The 15,410-nt window shown below is 40.8% G+C and overlaps 1 protein-coding gene across 2 annotated transcripts in view; it reads left to right on the top strand.

Annotated features, from left to right (window-relative positions):
• Positions 1-729: 729 nt before the first annotated feature.
• dnajc5ga (DnaJ (Hsp40) homolog, subfamily C, member 5 gamma a) overlaps positions 730-15,410 on the top strand; it is a 30,793-nt gene continuing 16,112 nt past the window's right edge. For both annotated transcript variants that reach the window (XM_084083084.1, XM_084083083.1), the window contains exons 1-3: positions 730-905; positions 11,169-11,302; positions 12,322-12,535. In XM_084083084.1, coding sequence (XP_083939210.1) covers positions 11,178-11,302; positions 12,322-12,535 — 339 coding nt within the window. In that variant the 5' untranslated portion in view covers positions 730-905; positions 11,169-11,177. The remainder of the gene's footprint in view (positions 906-11,168; positions 11,303-12,321; positions 12,536-15,410) is intronic.

The following is a 15,410-nucleotide window of genomic DNA, read 5'->3' as shown; positions in this document are numbered from 1 at the left end:
GCCGATGCTGAAGGGATATTGTCCAAATCGTGGCTATTAAATCAAATGCAAGAATATACTTTGCCAACAGCAACTACAATTGAAGTAGAGTATTGTCAGACAAGACTGTGTGGTGGTGGGAGACGGAGTCTCGGAGATGTATGAAAAGGGAGTTAAAGGTAGCCTCAGCTGCCTGGGATCCAGACTGATTCGGCAGAGTTTTCTCATTTAGCGAAATGAGAAGGAAAAAATCCGCGGAATGTAACGAATCAGTCTGTATACCAGGCCATGTTAAAGGAGTAGTTCACCCCAAAAAATGAATTATTTTCTAACACACCTCGGCCACGAAGCCTTGAATTATTTTTATTTTTTTTGTCGCATTCTTGAGCCAATATTTTGATGGGTCATCGGTCAATAGGAGGCTAAGTAGGAGACTTCGCCGGTCATCAAATTATTAGTTTAGGAATTTGACAAACACCAAGACAATCTCCATGAATTCAAGGCTTCATGGGATAGGCTAATTGATAGAAAATAAGTCGCGAACTATTCTTTAAGTCTAGCATTATGAGATAAAAACGAGGAGTGTTTGAACCCGGTCTCGGATATATTATTAATTAATAATAATGGTAATAATTAATAATTTGTGTACACTAAAATGACCATCCCACCGGGGCCGAGACTACTTCCTGACACAGTGAAATGGACCAATGAGGCTTGGTGTCCTCCATCTAGTGCCAGATAACGGTACAGGAACAGCACCCTACAGCAGCAGCAGCAACGGTAGCCTAAACCAGCCCGGCTATAAGGAGTGGCAGAGAAAGAAAGGCTAGTTTGAGCCGTTGACTAGGGATTTTAGACATAGAAGTGGATGCCTCTATGATCCAGCTAACGTTACAGCGAAATACACGGTGTTCAATTGTCACAAGGTGAGATTCTACTGGCATGACACCGGTATCTGCCACCAGATTTTGAAATGACTTGGTTAGCGAGCTGCTAACCGACTAGTTAGCCTGGTTAGCGAGATCACGTTTTCTAAAATGTAGCTCGTTATCTGATGTGAGAATACTTTGTGATAAACATATTAGACGGTAGGCTAGTGAATAAGAGTGTGTATTGTAGTTTGCTATAAAACAAATATTTAAGCAGCTAGCTGAGGATAAGACGCCGGTGTTACACGGGAATCTGTAACTTGGCGAATTATGTGACCCACCAACGCCGTTTTGTGGCTCAGTCAGCGGTGATCAGAATAATGTGATATATTTAACATGTCAAAATAAGAATACAATGGCCTTTGCTATATTTAACATGTCAAAATAAGAGTACAATGGCCTTTTTTAACCATTTGTAACCGGACAACGTTACTATTTCCCTACAAATGATGTTCCCTGACTGTAGCAGGCAGATAACTACCTCCCCGGCCCCAGCTATCTGCCCCCTATCACCCAAGATATAATAGGTCACAGATGTCGGTGTAACACCTGCTGCTAGCTGAGCTGAGCTCGCCCGGCATGACGGCTAACGTCACCTGACAGACAGCGTCGCGAATGATAAACAGTAAATACAGAAACAAAGCATTAGCATACTAATAATAATCTGCCACTGCTTGGTGTGTGAGGTTGGAGAACATGGTCTGACGCTATGGAGACATCGTAGACCAGAGATGTTGCCGATACGGTTTATTTTTCCTTTGTTTAAAGACTGGGTGTATACTGAACACATTGAAAGTATAATTCCATGTGCGGAGAGATTAGCAGAGGATTACAGCTCCACTAGGACAACACACCATCGTAGTAAGGACTGGAGAGGCAATTTCACGTTTCTTCCATCACATTACATCTCGTTGGTTAATTTGTCACTTTATGATGTATTTGATTTATTTAGCACAAAATGTAAAAGCAAAAAAAACAGTACACACAATGTCAAAAGAAAAGTGCCAGGAGGAGGCAATTTAATTTACTAGACCCCACGTTTGATACGTCCATACGTCCTATGTGGCCAAACCTCATGCATAAAGCAAGCAGATAAGCAAGCAGTTCAAAATGCCAGCAAGCATGACATTTCTAACATTCATCAGATCTGTCGGGGGTGCATGCGTTACCACTTGAACCCCAGCATCTCGCCAATTCTGGGGGGAACATTGCGAGTTTGCGACGCATGTAGATGGGATATTTTGGCTAAGAAATTGGTTTACAGGGAAAAAAGCACAAGTAACAAAGCAAGTACAGTTGCAACTCAGGCCTATTTGATTAAGAATATAGAGTTCAAGTGGTAAAGATTGTAAGGGAGGTCCGTCTAACTGTCTTTCTCAAATTGCTCATCATTGTTTTTTACAAGATTTAGTTTGACCTTAATGCCCTATGTGAAATATCCTGCCCTGTGTGCACTGTGGTGCAGGATTTATGATCTGTACATCGAGGCACATCCCAAATGGCACAGTAGTCTGTGAAACAAAACATATAAAATCTTAGGTTTGAAATTGTCTGCTATAAATTGCTGAGCTATCATTGGTTGAATTTGCTCTGGACTATGTCTATGTACATACCTGGTATCTTTTAGTTACATCTACTTTGTTGCTGACTTTTATTGGAGCATGTGGCCTTCGTCCTGTCCTTGATCTTTGTTTCTCTCACACAGTCTCTAACTTATGTCTCAGAGTCAGACTGTCTCTTCCTTTCTGTCCACTGTGATGGGGTCAAATGATGATGAGTGTGGATTGAAGTGTAATCAATGCCCATCTTTCATTTGACTCTCAGGAAAGGCTTAGTAGCCAAAAATAGCAGCAGTCAAAGACCAGATGACTGTTGAGGAATACAAAAGACTCCTCAGTAGACTGTCTTCTCCCTCTGTCTGTCTCTTCTCCCTCTCTGTGGTTATATCTAGCATAGTACGCTTCATCTTGCCATTGGCTATTGTTACGGACATGATTAATGACCGACAAACCCATTACATTTGCATTCGGTCAGGATGGAAAGTCTTCTCAACTCATTTTACTCTGCAGTGATTATGCGCACAATAGACAAGGTTTCAGGGTTGAGTAACGCTCTGGTTATTTATCTTTGTGGGTCTCTGAAGTTGTTAAGGTGGGTCATTACTGTAAGGACACTATCTGACTTGGTTACTGTAAGGACAATAATCTGACATGGTTACTGTGTATATTCTAATTATTTATTTTGTCCTGCATAATGCAAGCTTTGTTGTGGTGGGTGTATACTGTTCATTATAATGGTGTTACCTTTGTTTGTGATGTTTCTACCCTGTTGTATCTACAGTACTTTCCCCTGCCCTGTAACTGTATCTTAACTGCTGTGCTGCCTCTGGCGACTGAATTTCCCCAAGGCATCAATAAAGCTCTTTTCTTATCTGGGTAATCCCGCAGACTTGTACATTAGTTAACAGGACAGGTCAGGCGGTCACCATGATGTGGCTTACGGACAGAGGGCAAGCAAGTGTGGTTATCTGCCATATGCCTAAAGGCTAATGTACTGTGCGGAATGCATTGCATATACCATTCAATTAACTAATTGGATATCGCGATGGTGATATGACATGCAATTTAGGCTAACAATGACATCATTAAGAGGTGTGCTTACAAAAGCAGACCCTGGAAGTGAGTTGGTTATGATGTAAACTAAAGCCTATTTACACAGAGTACTACCCCTTCATGCTTGTGTTGAGTTCACATTGGATCATTTTTTAAAGTCAGAGTAGATTGCATGACATTTGATGGTGATGTTACTGTCATATCGCAACAAATGTCCTTTGTCGTTTTTATATGTGCTAATTTTTTATCACAAACACAATTGTGTTGTGCACATTGTGTACCATAACAAATATGCCTTAAACTGTGTTTTGTATACAGGTAGTGTAGGGTTTATACACCAAAGTAGAAAGCAGCATGAGCCAAAAGGTTAGAGGGAATAGTTGGTGTTTGGAAGGGATGCTTGGGTGCGGTTGAAATCCCAAGGATGTACTTGGCAAATCAGGAGTGAAACATGCTCACCCTTACCTCTATCGTGCATGCAATGAAGGACCTCTTTGGTGACAGGGACTCAATACGCCTAAGGGGCCGTGCCTGTCAGGTGTCTGCTCAGGCAAACAATAGTTGTAGTGGTCTTAATGGCTGATGTACACATTTAGATCATGGACAGTATTTACCCACAACACTTGAAATACAGTGAGGGCTGGATGGAGCAGATCGTAAATATAACTCAAACATGAATGTACAATAAATGTGAAAAAGAGCGCCATGCAGGGAGCACAAACCGTGCAACCAGACCAGTGGAAACTGTAGGATAAAGTGACTTGTGCGTAGTAATTTAATCAATTATACTTGAAACTTGATACTTGAAAAGAGTGTGTTCAAGTAACTGTACAGAGTCAAATGCACAGTGAATTCAAGTACACCCCTCTCGATTTCTCTCATTCCTCCATCTCTGCCTCCCTCTGTCTCTCACACACAGAGGGTATCTTGGGTAGCCAGCAAACTGCTGTTTACTATTAGCCTAAAAGAGGTTGTCGGTCCCTGTGGACGATCAAATTGTTTTTGTCCTCCCAGCTCTCTCTTTGTGTCCCCAGGCCTTTTTTGATCGCACTGCAGCGGTGCAGCCCCTTGGGGACAGCCCCACACACACACACACACACACACACACACACACACACACACACACACACACACACACACACACACACACACACACACACACACACACACACACACACACACACACATATATTCCCACACACAATTGAATTACAGATTAGGGTAATTAAATTGCCATGATGAAGGAAGCTAGATAGATGTGGACAGGGCAGGGCTATCCATGTAATTGTGTTCCATAACAGATTAATTACACTAAGTGTAGATATATTGTGGTCACACACAAAAGCCCAATATCTTGTTTGTTTGTATAAATGTTCATGAATGAGAGTTGTAAATGCTTGTCAGATTGTGCAGGAGTAGAGCTAGTTTATGTGATTTAGTTTGTGATGTTTCTGGATCAAGCAGTGATATTCCATGTCTCCATCTTACATAGTTACCATATACTGTTATTTAATTGCACAGTTGTGTCCATGTTTTGTTTTTATATAGGCTATGGAAAATATAGTTGGTGAACTACGTTCTTTTACTCTGAAAGATACAGTGCAACAGGCCACATAGGTGTCATCCTATGAAATAACAAGACAAGTGTCTATAAGACTGCTAGCAGCCCTGTGCTGCTCCTGACGTCCAACCAGAAATTGTGGCCGAAGAGTCATGCCAGAAGAATTGCCATGGGTTCGTCACCAGGGTTCATCCTGCAATCTGCCTATTAGATTATGGTATTATGTGCAAAATTAATATTTTGGCCTGAGGGTGGCACAAGAGGAAGGGTTCATCCTTCAGGGAGCATGGATTCTGCACTCAGCAGTCAGCACGTTTCTTGGCAATCTTCCAATTTCATTTTATTATTAGAGCTTCAAACCCGAAGGTCTTGGCCCGATTGTTTTTTGCAATTTTTTCTTCTCCTTCTGCTGTGGTTTTGTACATTTCCGTGAGCTGGTAGAGACATGACATTTTCACCAATGATTGAAAGTTTACTTTCAATACAGAACCCCAAAAACGACAGAAAAACTAATTTCTCCTAAATCACAGGTCCAATCGCTGCACATAATTTGTTGATTATCTTAGGTTTCAAGATGTTGAAGAAAGTTGGGCCAACAATTTGGCAAAATTTGCAGGAGATATTTGTTTCTGACCAATAGGTGTCTCTACAAAGGCAAACAAATGGGCATGCCATAACCAGGGCTTAACACATCACACATTGTAGAGGACACATTTCACTGAGCAAATGTACAATGACATAAAAAATACCCAACATCACATTTTCTTTCATTATAAATTAAAAATGTGTACAATTATTTTGAAATTCCCCAATGGGTCATGGGGTCACTTCAGTACCATGATGGGGTCGCTACATTTAGTAGCAGCATGAAGGTGCACAGCAAATACATTTTTTGTATTCATGATGAAGTTGTTTGGAATTACAGTGGTGGACCAAGCGATCGACATTGCCATCCTTAGAGCCCTGTGTGAAAAATATATTCTCACAAAAAGAAATTCAGAATATGTGAAAAATATTCTGGGGTATACAGAATTACAAGACATTTGGTGCTGATCCGGTGGTCAGACAGACAGACAGACACACAGGAATTTAACCTGTGTCACATAACTGTATTTCTGACTACCACCTCTGCAGTCTGCACTTCCCTAAATAATAGACAGAAACTTTAATCTTTGAAAATAAACAAAGATGCAGCTTGCACTGGTGGAATACCAGTGGAATGTTGTTTGAATTGGATTCGCCAAGCTTTCTCGCTGGGATAAGAACCATTACTCAAAAGCTGATGGTTGCTTTGTTATCACATTCGATTATGTGCCTATTTGCATCATGTTAAGGTGGCTGTAATGTTTACCCAACATAGACACTCCTTTTATGCACACTTCCTCCTAGGTAGATAGGCAAACAAGCCCTGCCAAGTCACACAATAATATTGTCACACTCTCATTATCGCACTCATAACATGAGTGTGAGCTGATACAGGGAACTGGAGCACATGAAATATCTGTGCATCCCGCTTACTGCGTGCATCCATCTATCTATGCATTTGGTCTTTACAAGGATGGACAGATACAGACCGGCCTGGTCCTCAAGCACAATTTAAGGACTAGAGTTGGAATTTGGCTGACGTTACGGTAAAAGTTACTAGTACTATATATAGTGGTGAGGTGGTTTAAAGTTGGGCTTAGGGAATGAATGCATTAATGTACACAAAGTTGTATGTTTTGTGTGCCTTGAGTAAAACCTTTTCATTCCAGCTCTAATCCCCTTTCCTACGATCTCCCCAATAAGTGTTAATGGACTTTTCTCTTTAGAGGTCATGTGAGAAAGAGCAGTGCAGACCAATTTACACTAAGGGCCTAAATGCTTCCTCTGGCACACAGCATGTGACAACAAAGCCATTAAAGTCAACAGACTGAGCACTCATAACTTGATCATGCCAGCAAATACAAGATTGGACTGACTTCAAAATGAGAGCGGCACAGCATCCGTGCACAAGATTATATTTAAAGATGCCAAATTTGACAATATAAAAAAAATGATCCTTAGATACTAGGGCTCTCCCCTCACTGTCGATTAATCGGTGTGTTTGATCTTGACCAAGACTTTAAGTTAATTAGTAATATTTCCATGCACATCTCATGTAAACCCTAGATACTGTATATCCCTTTAATTCTGCCAAGAAGACTATAACTTTAAATAGCCAGTAGCCATTGTGAAAACAACATTAGAATGTTGAAACGGCTGGTCTCTCTCTGCATGATTGTATGTGGCAATTGTACCGATTTGATTAAATCAGCTAATCGGGTCCGGGTGGTCGCCAAATTTCTGTCTAGTCGAAATAGTAAAAAACCCAAGCAATGAAAACTGAAAATCGTTTCCCTTCCCTAAAAATACACGACTGCTACAACAGCGTCAATGACCGAAAAAGCAGGTTGTACTTAGTCCCTGGTTGACTGAACAACGCAGAGGTACTGCTGTTGCTGGACAGGCCTAATCCTGTGATATTTGCCATTTCATGTGTGAAAGCCACTTATGCAAAAAGGTACTACGCACACCAAATCCTTATAGTGGTGCTGGCTCACGGCAGAAAAATCTAAAGGTGAATTTGTCAAAAGACAAAAAAGTGGCCGCACACACCGTTATAACCAAAGTGCCAATTTATTATAGGACGCAGAGTAAAAAAAAGCCACTTATGACACACACACACACACACACACACACACACACACACACACACACACACACACACACACACACACACACACACACCTGGACCTTGGTCTATAGTTCCACTGATTTCCTGTTGCTGTTTTTTAAATGGAGTGGCCAGGCACTCCACTATTTGAGTTGTTGGGAATGTCTGTGAATGTAGCCTTAGGTACTGAGCATACCAAGATCTCTGGGTCTCCTTCCTTCATGGGGGTGTGATCATACTGCCATACCTGCATGGTGTTGTTGAGAATGGCTTGTTGCCAATAAATGTGCATGTGTGCGTGCAGCCATGCATGGTTGCGTCCATCCTGGGGCTGTATAGCCGTCTAGTGGTGGAGTTTGACTAGGACCTTGTCCCACTGTGACACAGACTTGGATATGTAATCTGTGCGATCAGCAAAACTTAATCTTCTTTAGCCAACGACCAGGACAACATACACACGTGTATGTATTAGGCCTGTCCCGACTAAGAATTTATTTAGTCGAATCTGATTGGCCAAATGTTGCTTATAGTCGACTGGTAGTCGAATCGTGCGGAAAAAAAAAGAAAATGCATGATTCAACTGAAGGATTGGCAGTCGAATCAGACTCCCTCGATCGATTAGTCGACTAATCGAGGTCAGGCCTAGTGCGCATACAGTAGCCATGCTCAAACAGAAATTCCTTAGGACACTAATTGTCAGTCTCTGGTTCCAGACTAAGGCCCCGTTTAACCTGGCAGCCAAATCCAGAGACGGGTCACATGGAATCCGAACCACCCAGACGTCACTTGCAGCGCGACCCAAGTGCCACTGACGTCATTACAGAGCGCGAGAATTGATTTTGATTTACTAGAGCGCAAGGGGTGTAATCAAAACAAAACGATAGTGCAGCATAAGTTTTACAGAAGAAATGGCGAGCAGCATTCAGTGGACAGACGGAGAAATTTGTCTCCTAGCACTTTGGGGGGATGCCTCAGTACAAGCGAAACTTGTAGGAATGTATAGGAACAAGATATATGAAGACATATCTCGTGGCATGGCAGAAAATTGCTTCACAAGGTCCTATCTGCAGTGTCAGAGGAAGAAAAGAGATAAAAGTCATGACGTCATGACACCTATGTCGTTACCACGGTAACCAAAGCAGCTATGTCGACGCAGGGCAGCTTTGGGTTGACGCTGTTTAAATCCGACTGAACGCAGATCTGGTCACTTGCAAATGCACTGTGAAAACAGTCACAAAAGATCGGATTTGAGAAATAAATTGGATTTGACTGCAGTCTAAACGGGGCCTAAGTCTTGCCATAAATCCTGTCCTTCAATCATTGTAGCAGGAGCCAAGGAGAACATACTGTATATTCTTGTAACAACAGCAAGGGAACATTGTCTTGTCTTAATGCACAATTGGCCACTGAGCATCTATTTACTCAATTAATCAGTGCTACACTGTTTCTTGTGAACCAATAGCCAGATTAGAACATGATTATATTACATGAGGAATATTTAAATTACAAATGGAAAAGTACTGGTTGGATTTGGCCGGGCTCAGTGTCCACATTGGAGGTGGAGCCTTAAAGGGATATTTCACTTTCAAAAAAACCTTCGGTCATTTTATCGTCTACTCAGGCCTTTGTGAGCCCCCCAGACAGTTTTTAAGTTGCTCGATTCAGTATTTAGACATTTGATATTCATTTTATCAGACACGCCCCCTTCCTATACAAACCCATTGTAACTTCAGTCTGATAAAATGAATATCAAATATATAAATACTGAATCGTGCAACTTAAAAACTGTCTGGGGGGCTCACAAAGGCCTGAGTAGATGAGAAAATGACCAAACGTTTTTTTGAAAGTGAAATATCCCTTTAAGGACGTAACCAGAGATAGTTTTGCTTTTCCTGACCATGTTGGAACAGTAGCACTGACTGTATGTCTCCAATATGACCTGGCAGACATTAACAAAGTGTAGGTGAATAGACTATCACAACAAGGATCTAGGTCAGGGATGTCAAACATACGGCCCGCGGGCCGTATCAGGCCCGCTAACTAGTTTAATCCGGCCCGCGAGATGATTTTGCAAAGCATCAAAAAAAAAAAAAAAAAGTTTTTTTTTTTTTTTTTTTTTGCCAAAAAATGTTTTAATTGCTTTTTGGCCAAGTCTACACCTGCAACCACACGTAACCATTTTCCTCTTCTTCTTCCTCGTCTTTTTATTGATATTGTCTGTGTTGGAGCGCCTCAGTGCGGCTGCAGAGTTCATGTGCAACCTCTTCCAGAGAGAGATAGAGACACTAGAAACTCTGCTGGAGACACAAAACAAACTGTGTAGACTTGGCCCTTTGAAATAAAATGTATTTTATAAACACTTTTTTTTTCTTAACGTAATCGATTAATTAATCGGTAAGGCCTAACGGTAAACGGTTAATAAAATGTCTCCATTTGACCATCCCTATTTGTGAAGTTTACATTTTCAGAATGTGCTTGTACTAACTAAGACTAAGTAAAGTAAACAAAGAAAACTATTTGAAGTTGTTGTTATTGTTATTATTAGTTATTATGCCATGATTTTACCGGTCCGGTACCGGACCGGCCCTCTGGCCCTCTGGCCCTCCTCCATGTGGCCCCTGAGCTAAAATGAGTTTGCCATCCCTGATCTAGGTGGTGCCTCAGTGGATCACATGGTTATTATCCACTTGGGTCAGTGTAGGCCTGTAGGGCATATGTTAGGGAGATGGAGGCAAATGTTAGTCTAAAATCTACAGACATGAAGGACATGTTTCTCATTCAGTGGGTGAGGATCTAAAACGTGGGTTTGTCTGGTGATCTGAGTCTAACAGGGTTTCATATTGTGTTCAGGGTCAATGTAACATTAAGCCTTCGATGTCAAACCAGTTCAGATTCAGAACAGCTATATCCATTAGATAGAATTGATACATTGTATACCTATTTTAGAGCTGACATGCTGCTGTAATCAATTTTGCACTTGCCCGGCCGTAAAGTATTAATATAAGTAGGCCCTATTTCAATATTAATAAAAAGCTGTGTTAATCTTTGTCAAGCATAGTACGTTTTAGTCCTAGCTATATTGCTTTAGCTTTCTGTCAGGAGTGGGCTCTACCCATTTCCATATTGAGGGCTACCTACATTACATTATTGCAAGTTCCAGCGTGTGGAAGGCATAATCGTGTTTACTGCTAAATATAAAAAGTATTCATATGAAGTCTACCAGCACAGATCTTGGGTAATAATAACATGACATAACCAACATTATACAGAGTAGCAACATCAAATCCTCCCAGCACCGACTCCAAGATGTCCCAAGTTGCATAATTTGCTTGAAATGACTTAAAAATAATTTAAACAGATCTGTCTCTGATCTTTGTTCTTTTGGGCTGCAGAGGTGAACCATGGCCGAGCCGAACCCCAATCGACCCCCAAACCAGAGGAAGATGTCCGCAGCCGGGGAGAGCCTCTACAAGGTGCTAGGGCTAGAAAAAGGGGCCACAGCCGAGGACATCAAGAAAGCATACAGGTAAATCATACAGTTTCACCATTCTACTGATTCAATGCATGAAGGATACCACAGATCAAGTAAACATGTTAATCTTTTGGTCTGGTGAACTAGAATTTATTTTTTCAAGGATTGTCAGTTACTTCTCAAACTGCTGCTCCTAAATAACTTAAACCCCAAAGAAGAAAGCCAGCCAGGGCATAATATGGTTATTGGTTATTATCAGGTTACATTAATCATTTACTGTACTTAAGATGGTAGCTTTGCCTAGCACTGACCACTAGGTCTATGCAGGTTCCATGATTCATTATTCAGTATTTGTTTTTCAAATTAGAATGCGCATCAGCCCTCACTTGCCAGTCAGTTAGCTATGCCCCCACTAGAGATCCTGGAGAAACAAACAGATGGCTAGGCTTAATTAATACATAGTTGCAAGTCTGTTTGTTATAGTATATAGTTATATTTTCAGTGTGGGGGGGGGGAGTCAACGTGACTCACTTCAGCACTTTTTTCACTTGAAAAACATGAATTAGCCTTAACACTAGCAAGTTAATAGATCAACGACATGTGACACTATGGTTTCATGAGGTGACCTAACTGATTTGTTAGATCCATGATCAGTAACCAGCATAGGCTCGGCCCCCTCATTATCTGCATAATATTATTTCCGACAAGATCAAAGGAGCCTTCCCAGACTCTGGATGCCGTCCAGAGTCGTGTTAGACAGGCTATGCCTACAGTATATGCCGTTAATGAGCCAAGGAGCAAGATATTAGTGTGCATTTGTAAACTGTTCAGGCAACCATAGTTGGTCCCCCATTCAACCCTCCCATCCCTCTCTCTCTGCATTTGTTTCCCTGTTCTTCATTTTCCTTATCCTGCACTACCTCAACCTTCTTCTCCTCCCTTCCTCCCTCCCTCCCCCCTTCCTCCCTCCCTCCCCCCCTTCCTCCCTCCCTTTCCTCTGTCCTTCCCTCTCTCCTTCATTCCTTCCCTCTCTCACCCTTCCCTTTCCCCACCATCTTTCTCCCGTATCTCAGGAAGCTAGCGTTGAAGTTTCACCCAGATAAGAACCCGGACAACCCAGAAGCGGCAGAGAAGTTCAAGGAGATCAACAACGCCAATTCCATCCTCAATGATGAGACCAAGAGGAAGATCTACGACGAGTATGGTTCCTTGGGCCTGTACGTGTCAGATCAGTTCGGCGAGGAGAGCGTCAAATACTACTTCCTCATGTCCAAGTGGTGGTTCAAGGTAAGACGAGATGAAGGCATGTAGGTGTCTTGTGTGTGGGTCTGTCTACGCTTGAAAACCAGCATTGTTCATAGAAATGACAATTAGGGCTCCGCTTGACTCAGACTTTTCTCAGTTGAATTCAGTAGTTTAATAGGACGATTTGACAATTCATTCATTGTAGCGGTCTACAGTGACATACATATCATTGCTGGAATCTTTACATGTACAGTATGTCCAAAACCGTTACTTTCAGGAAATGGAAAAAATAACCTGTGTTTCAATGGATCCAATGTAGTTACTTAGTCACAAGCTGTACTTTTAATTGGTTAATTATATATAAAACCCACAGACAGGCTTAACCACATGAAACCTAAAATTCACAATGCAGCATATTTTGAGCTTGTATATCAGCTATTTTAAGCAAAGGTATTTAGTGTAGTGCAAAAACAGGAGGAGGCCAAGTATAGAGCCCTTGAGAATCCGGTCAACTAAGCATAGTGTCAAGGCAATCTGTATTAGGGTAAGATATAAGGACACATTGACGGAGACAACAACTCAGATCTTAAAGTATGAGAGATTTAAAGTATTCAAATACAGATCAATGTTTGGTCACTTAGGTCACTCTGGTCAGCTTATATACCCAATGCAACAGAACACACCAGAAAACAGAACTGACCAGAATTAACCATGAGAGTAACAAGGCCATCCCTTTGACCTATTTGTCATCTATAATGAGGGGGTTTGAGGGAAAACCCCCTCTTATCGCCACAGCTGTTCTACAACTGTGCTGGTCAAGGCAAGCACAGAAATACCTGCCCTTAAGAGAAAATTATGCTATCTCTCTCAGACCTTTCCACAACTGCTTTTGGAGAGAGGATTATTATTGTATATTTGAGTTAATATAAATGTCCCCTGTGATAGCTACTGTACACGTCAGCTGTTCTAATTGATACAAAAACACAGACACACAAAACTATTGAGTACTCTTAAATGATACTTGTTTCAAAATTGACTTTAACAATAGACTTTAATGGTTAACAACTTTAACCCTGGCATCCATATTTGGGCATGTCATTATAGGCGAAGATGTTCCAAAATATTTCAAAACAGGAGGAATGCTGCTCGGAAACGTTTATCACGTTAGAGGCAAATGAACAGGGAAAGGCAAAGGATACATAAACAAATAAAAAATGTCTAGAGGTTTGTGACAGACAGCTCTCATTTCTACGTAATTGAAGCATTAAAAAAAGATGTCCCAGAAAGCTAAGCTAATCCTCCCTCAGAGCTATCAGGCCTGGGAGAAAAAAACACTTCTCAAATCAAAGAAGCTCAGTCTGGGGTCTCTGACAGATTATTTGAATCATCGACCTTCAGGGGCAGCCCCTAATGTCAATGTTTCTCTGGTAGTGCTGTCGGTTAGTACACATGCTCCTTGTGAATGATGACAACTCGAGTTTGGTTCCTGCTCTCGGTCACTTCCTCTTTTCTTGTCTCTCTGTCCTGTCTAATCCTGTCTAATAAAGTTGAAATTACCTAAGAATGTATTAGGGGGGAAACAAAATCCAATATTTTAACAGGTTTTTCTTTTTCTTCAGTACCAACTAGGCTGATTATTAATTTCCTTGTGAAAATTTGGTCCTCTAACATTTTAATATACAGCATATGTTTTTAATGCTCTGTCTTTTTAGAACGTCTCCCTCCTGTCAGAATCACAAATCCAAGTCAAGGTTTCCCCTCCCCCTTAGTCCGAGTGGCAATACTTTAAAGAGTGACAGTGTCAACATAGACAGAGCGCATCAGAAGTCATGTATTTGAACTTGACCTTTTATTCTGAATAGTAGCCTTAAGCTGTGCCTTAGAATGTTTACTTTAGATAATGTTGAGACAACAGTAGCAGGGTTTTTTGTATGTAGACTTAGCTGATGTTTCATCATCTCACTCTAACTCAAGCATTAATGAGTTCAAGCTGTTCTGTCTGACTCACAGACAATTAGAAGTCCCCACCCAGTGTCTAATACTGTAGCTGTTTGGTATGAGTGAGTCAGAATGGATGATGGCAAGTAAAAGAATAAGATGCATTGAGATCAGACTTCAGAAGTTAGTAGTATGAGGTTCATATGAGTACATAAAGTACAAAATTATAGACTAAGTGTGTCAATACAAAATGACAATGAGCTGTAGAAATAGAAGGTGTCTGTGTGTACTGTTGTGTTTGGCCAGGGAGCAAAAATAGACAATCTTAAAATATTTTGAATGAGGTGACTGAATCAGAGCAATGAAGTATTGGTGTGCTCTTTTTGTTTACATCTAGGGGTGAAGCAATTAATTAATTGATCGATAGAAAATGAATCAGATTACATTTTTGTAATAGTATTATCGGTTCAGTGATGTATCATACACACAGTATATCCATTTCTAACATGTTCTGTTGAATTTGCAAATTCCAAAATGTGAATGCTTGCCTTTGCTCCATATTCTAAAATGTAAAATTGTTTTGATTACTGGGTAAACATACAGCAATACGCTATTTCAAGATGTCTGTTTTGGTTTAGACAACTTGTATTTACCATTATTTTGTACTTCAAACTTATTTTACTTTACATTTTTAATTGATTATGAACATAAGTTGCAGCCCTACTTGCATCAAAACAGTTTGTTGGAAGGAAAAATACTAAAAACGAAATTGCACTTTTATGACAAAACAAAGTATTGAAGATTATCTAAGGTGTTTATCCCTTTGGTCCACTAAGCTCTTCACAGTCTAATCTGATTTGTGCAGTAATTGATCTTAACGACACTATTTGACTGAGAGACAGAGGCATGACAATCAGAAACTAGAATCAACTTTGTCACATTATTATGATAACAGGTGTAAAAGAGTGGGTTAAATATT

The sequence above is a fragment of the Gymnoscopelus microlampas genome (assembly GCF_963454915.1).
Source record: "Gymnoscopelus microlampas genome assembly, chromosome: 16".
NCBI lineage: Eukaryota > Metazoa > Chordata > Actinopteri > Myctophiformes > Myctophidae > Gymnoscopelus > Gymnoscopelus microlampas.
This window is presented reverse-complemented; position numbering and strand designations above follow the sequence as displayed.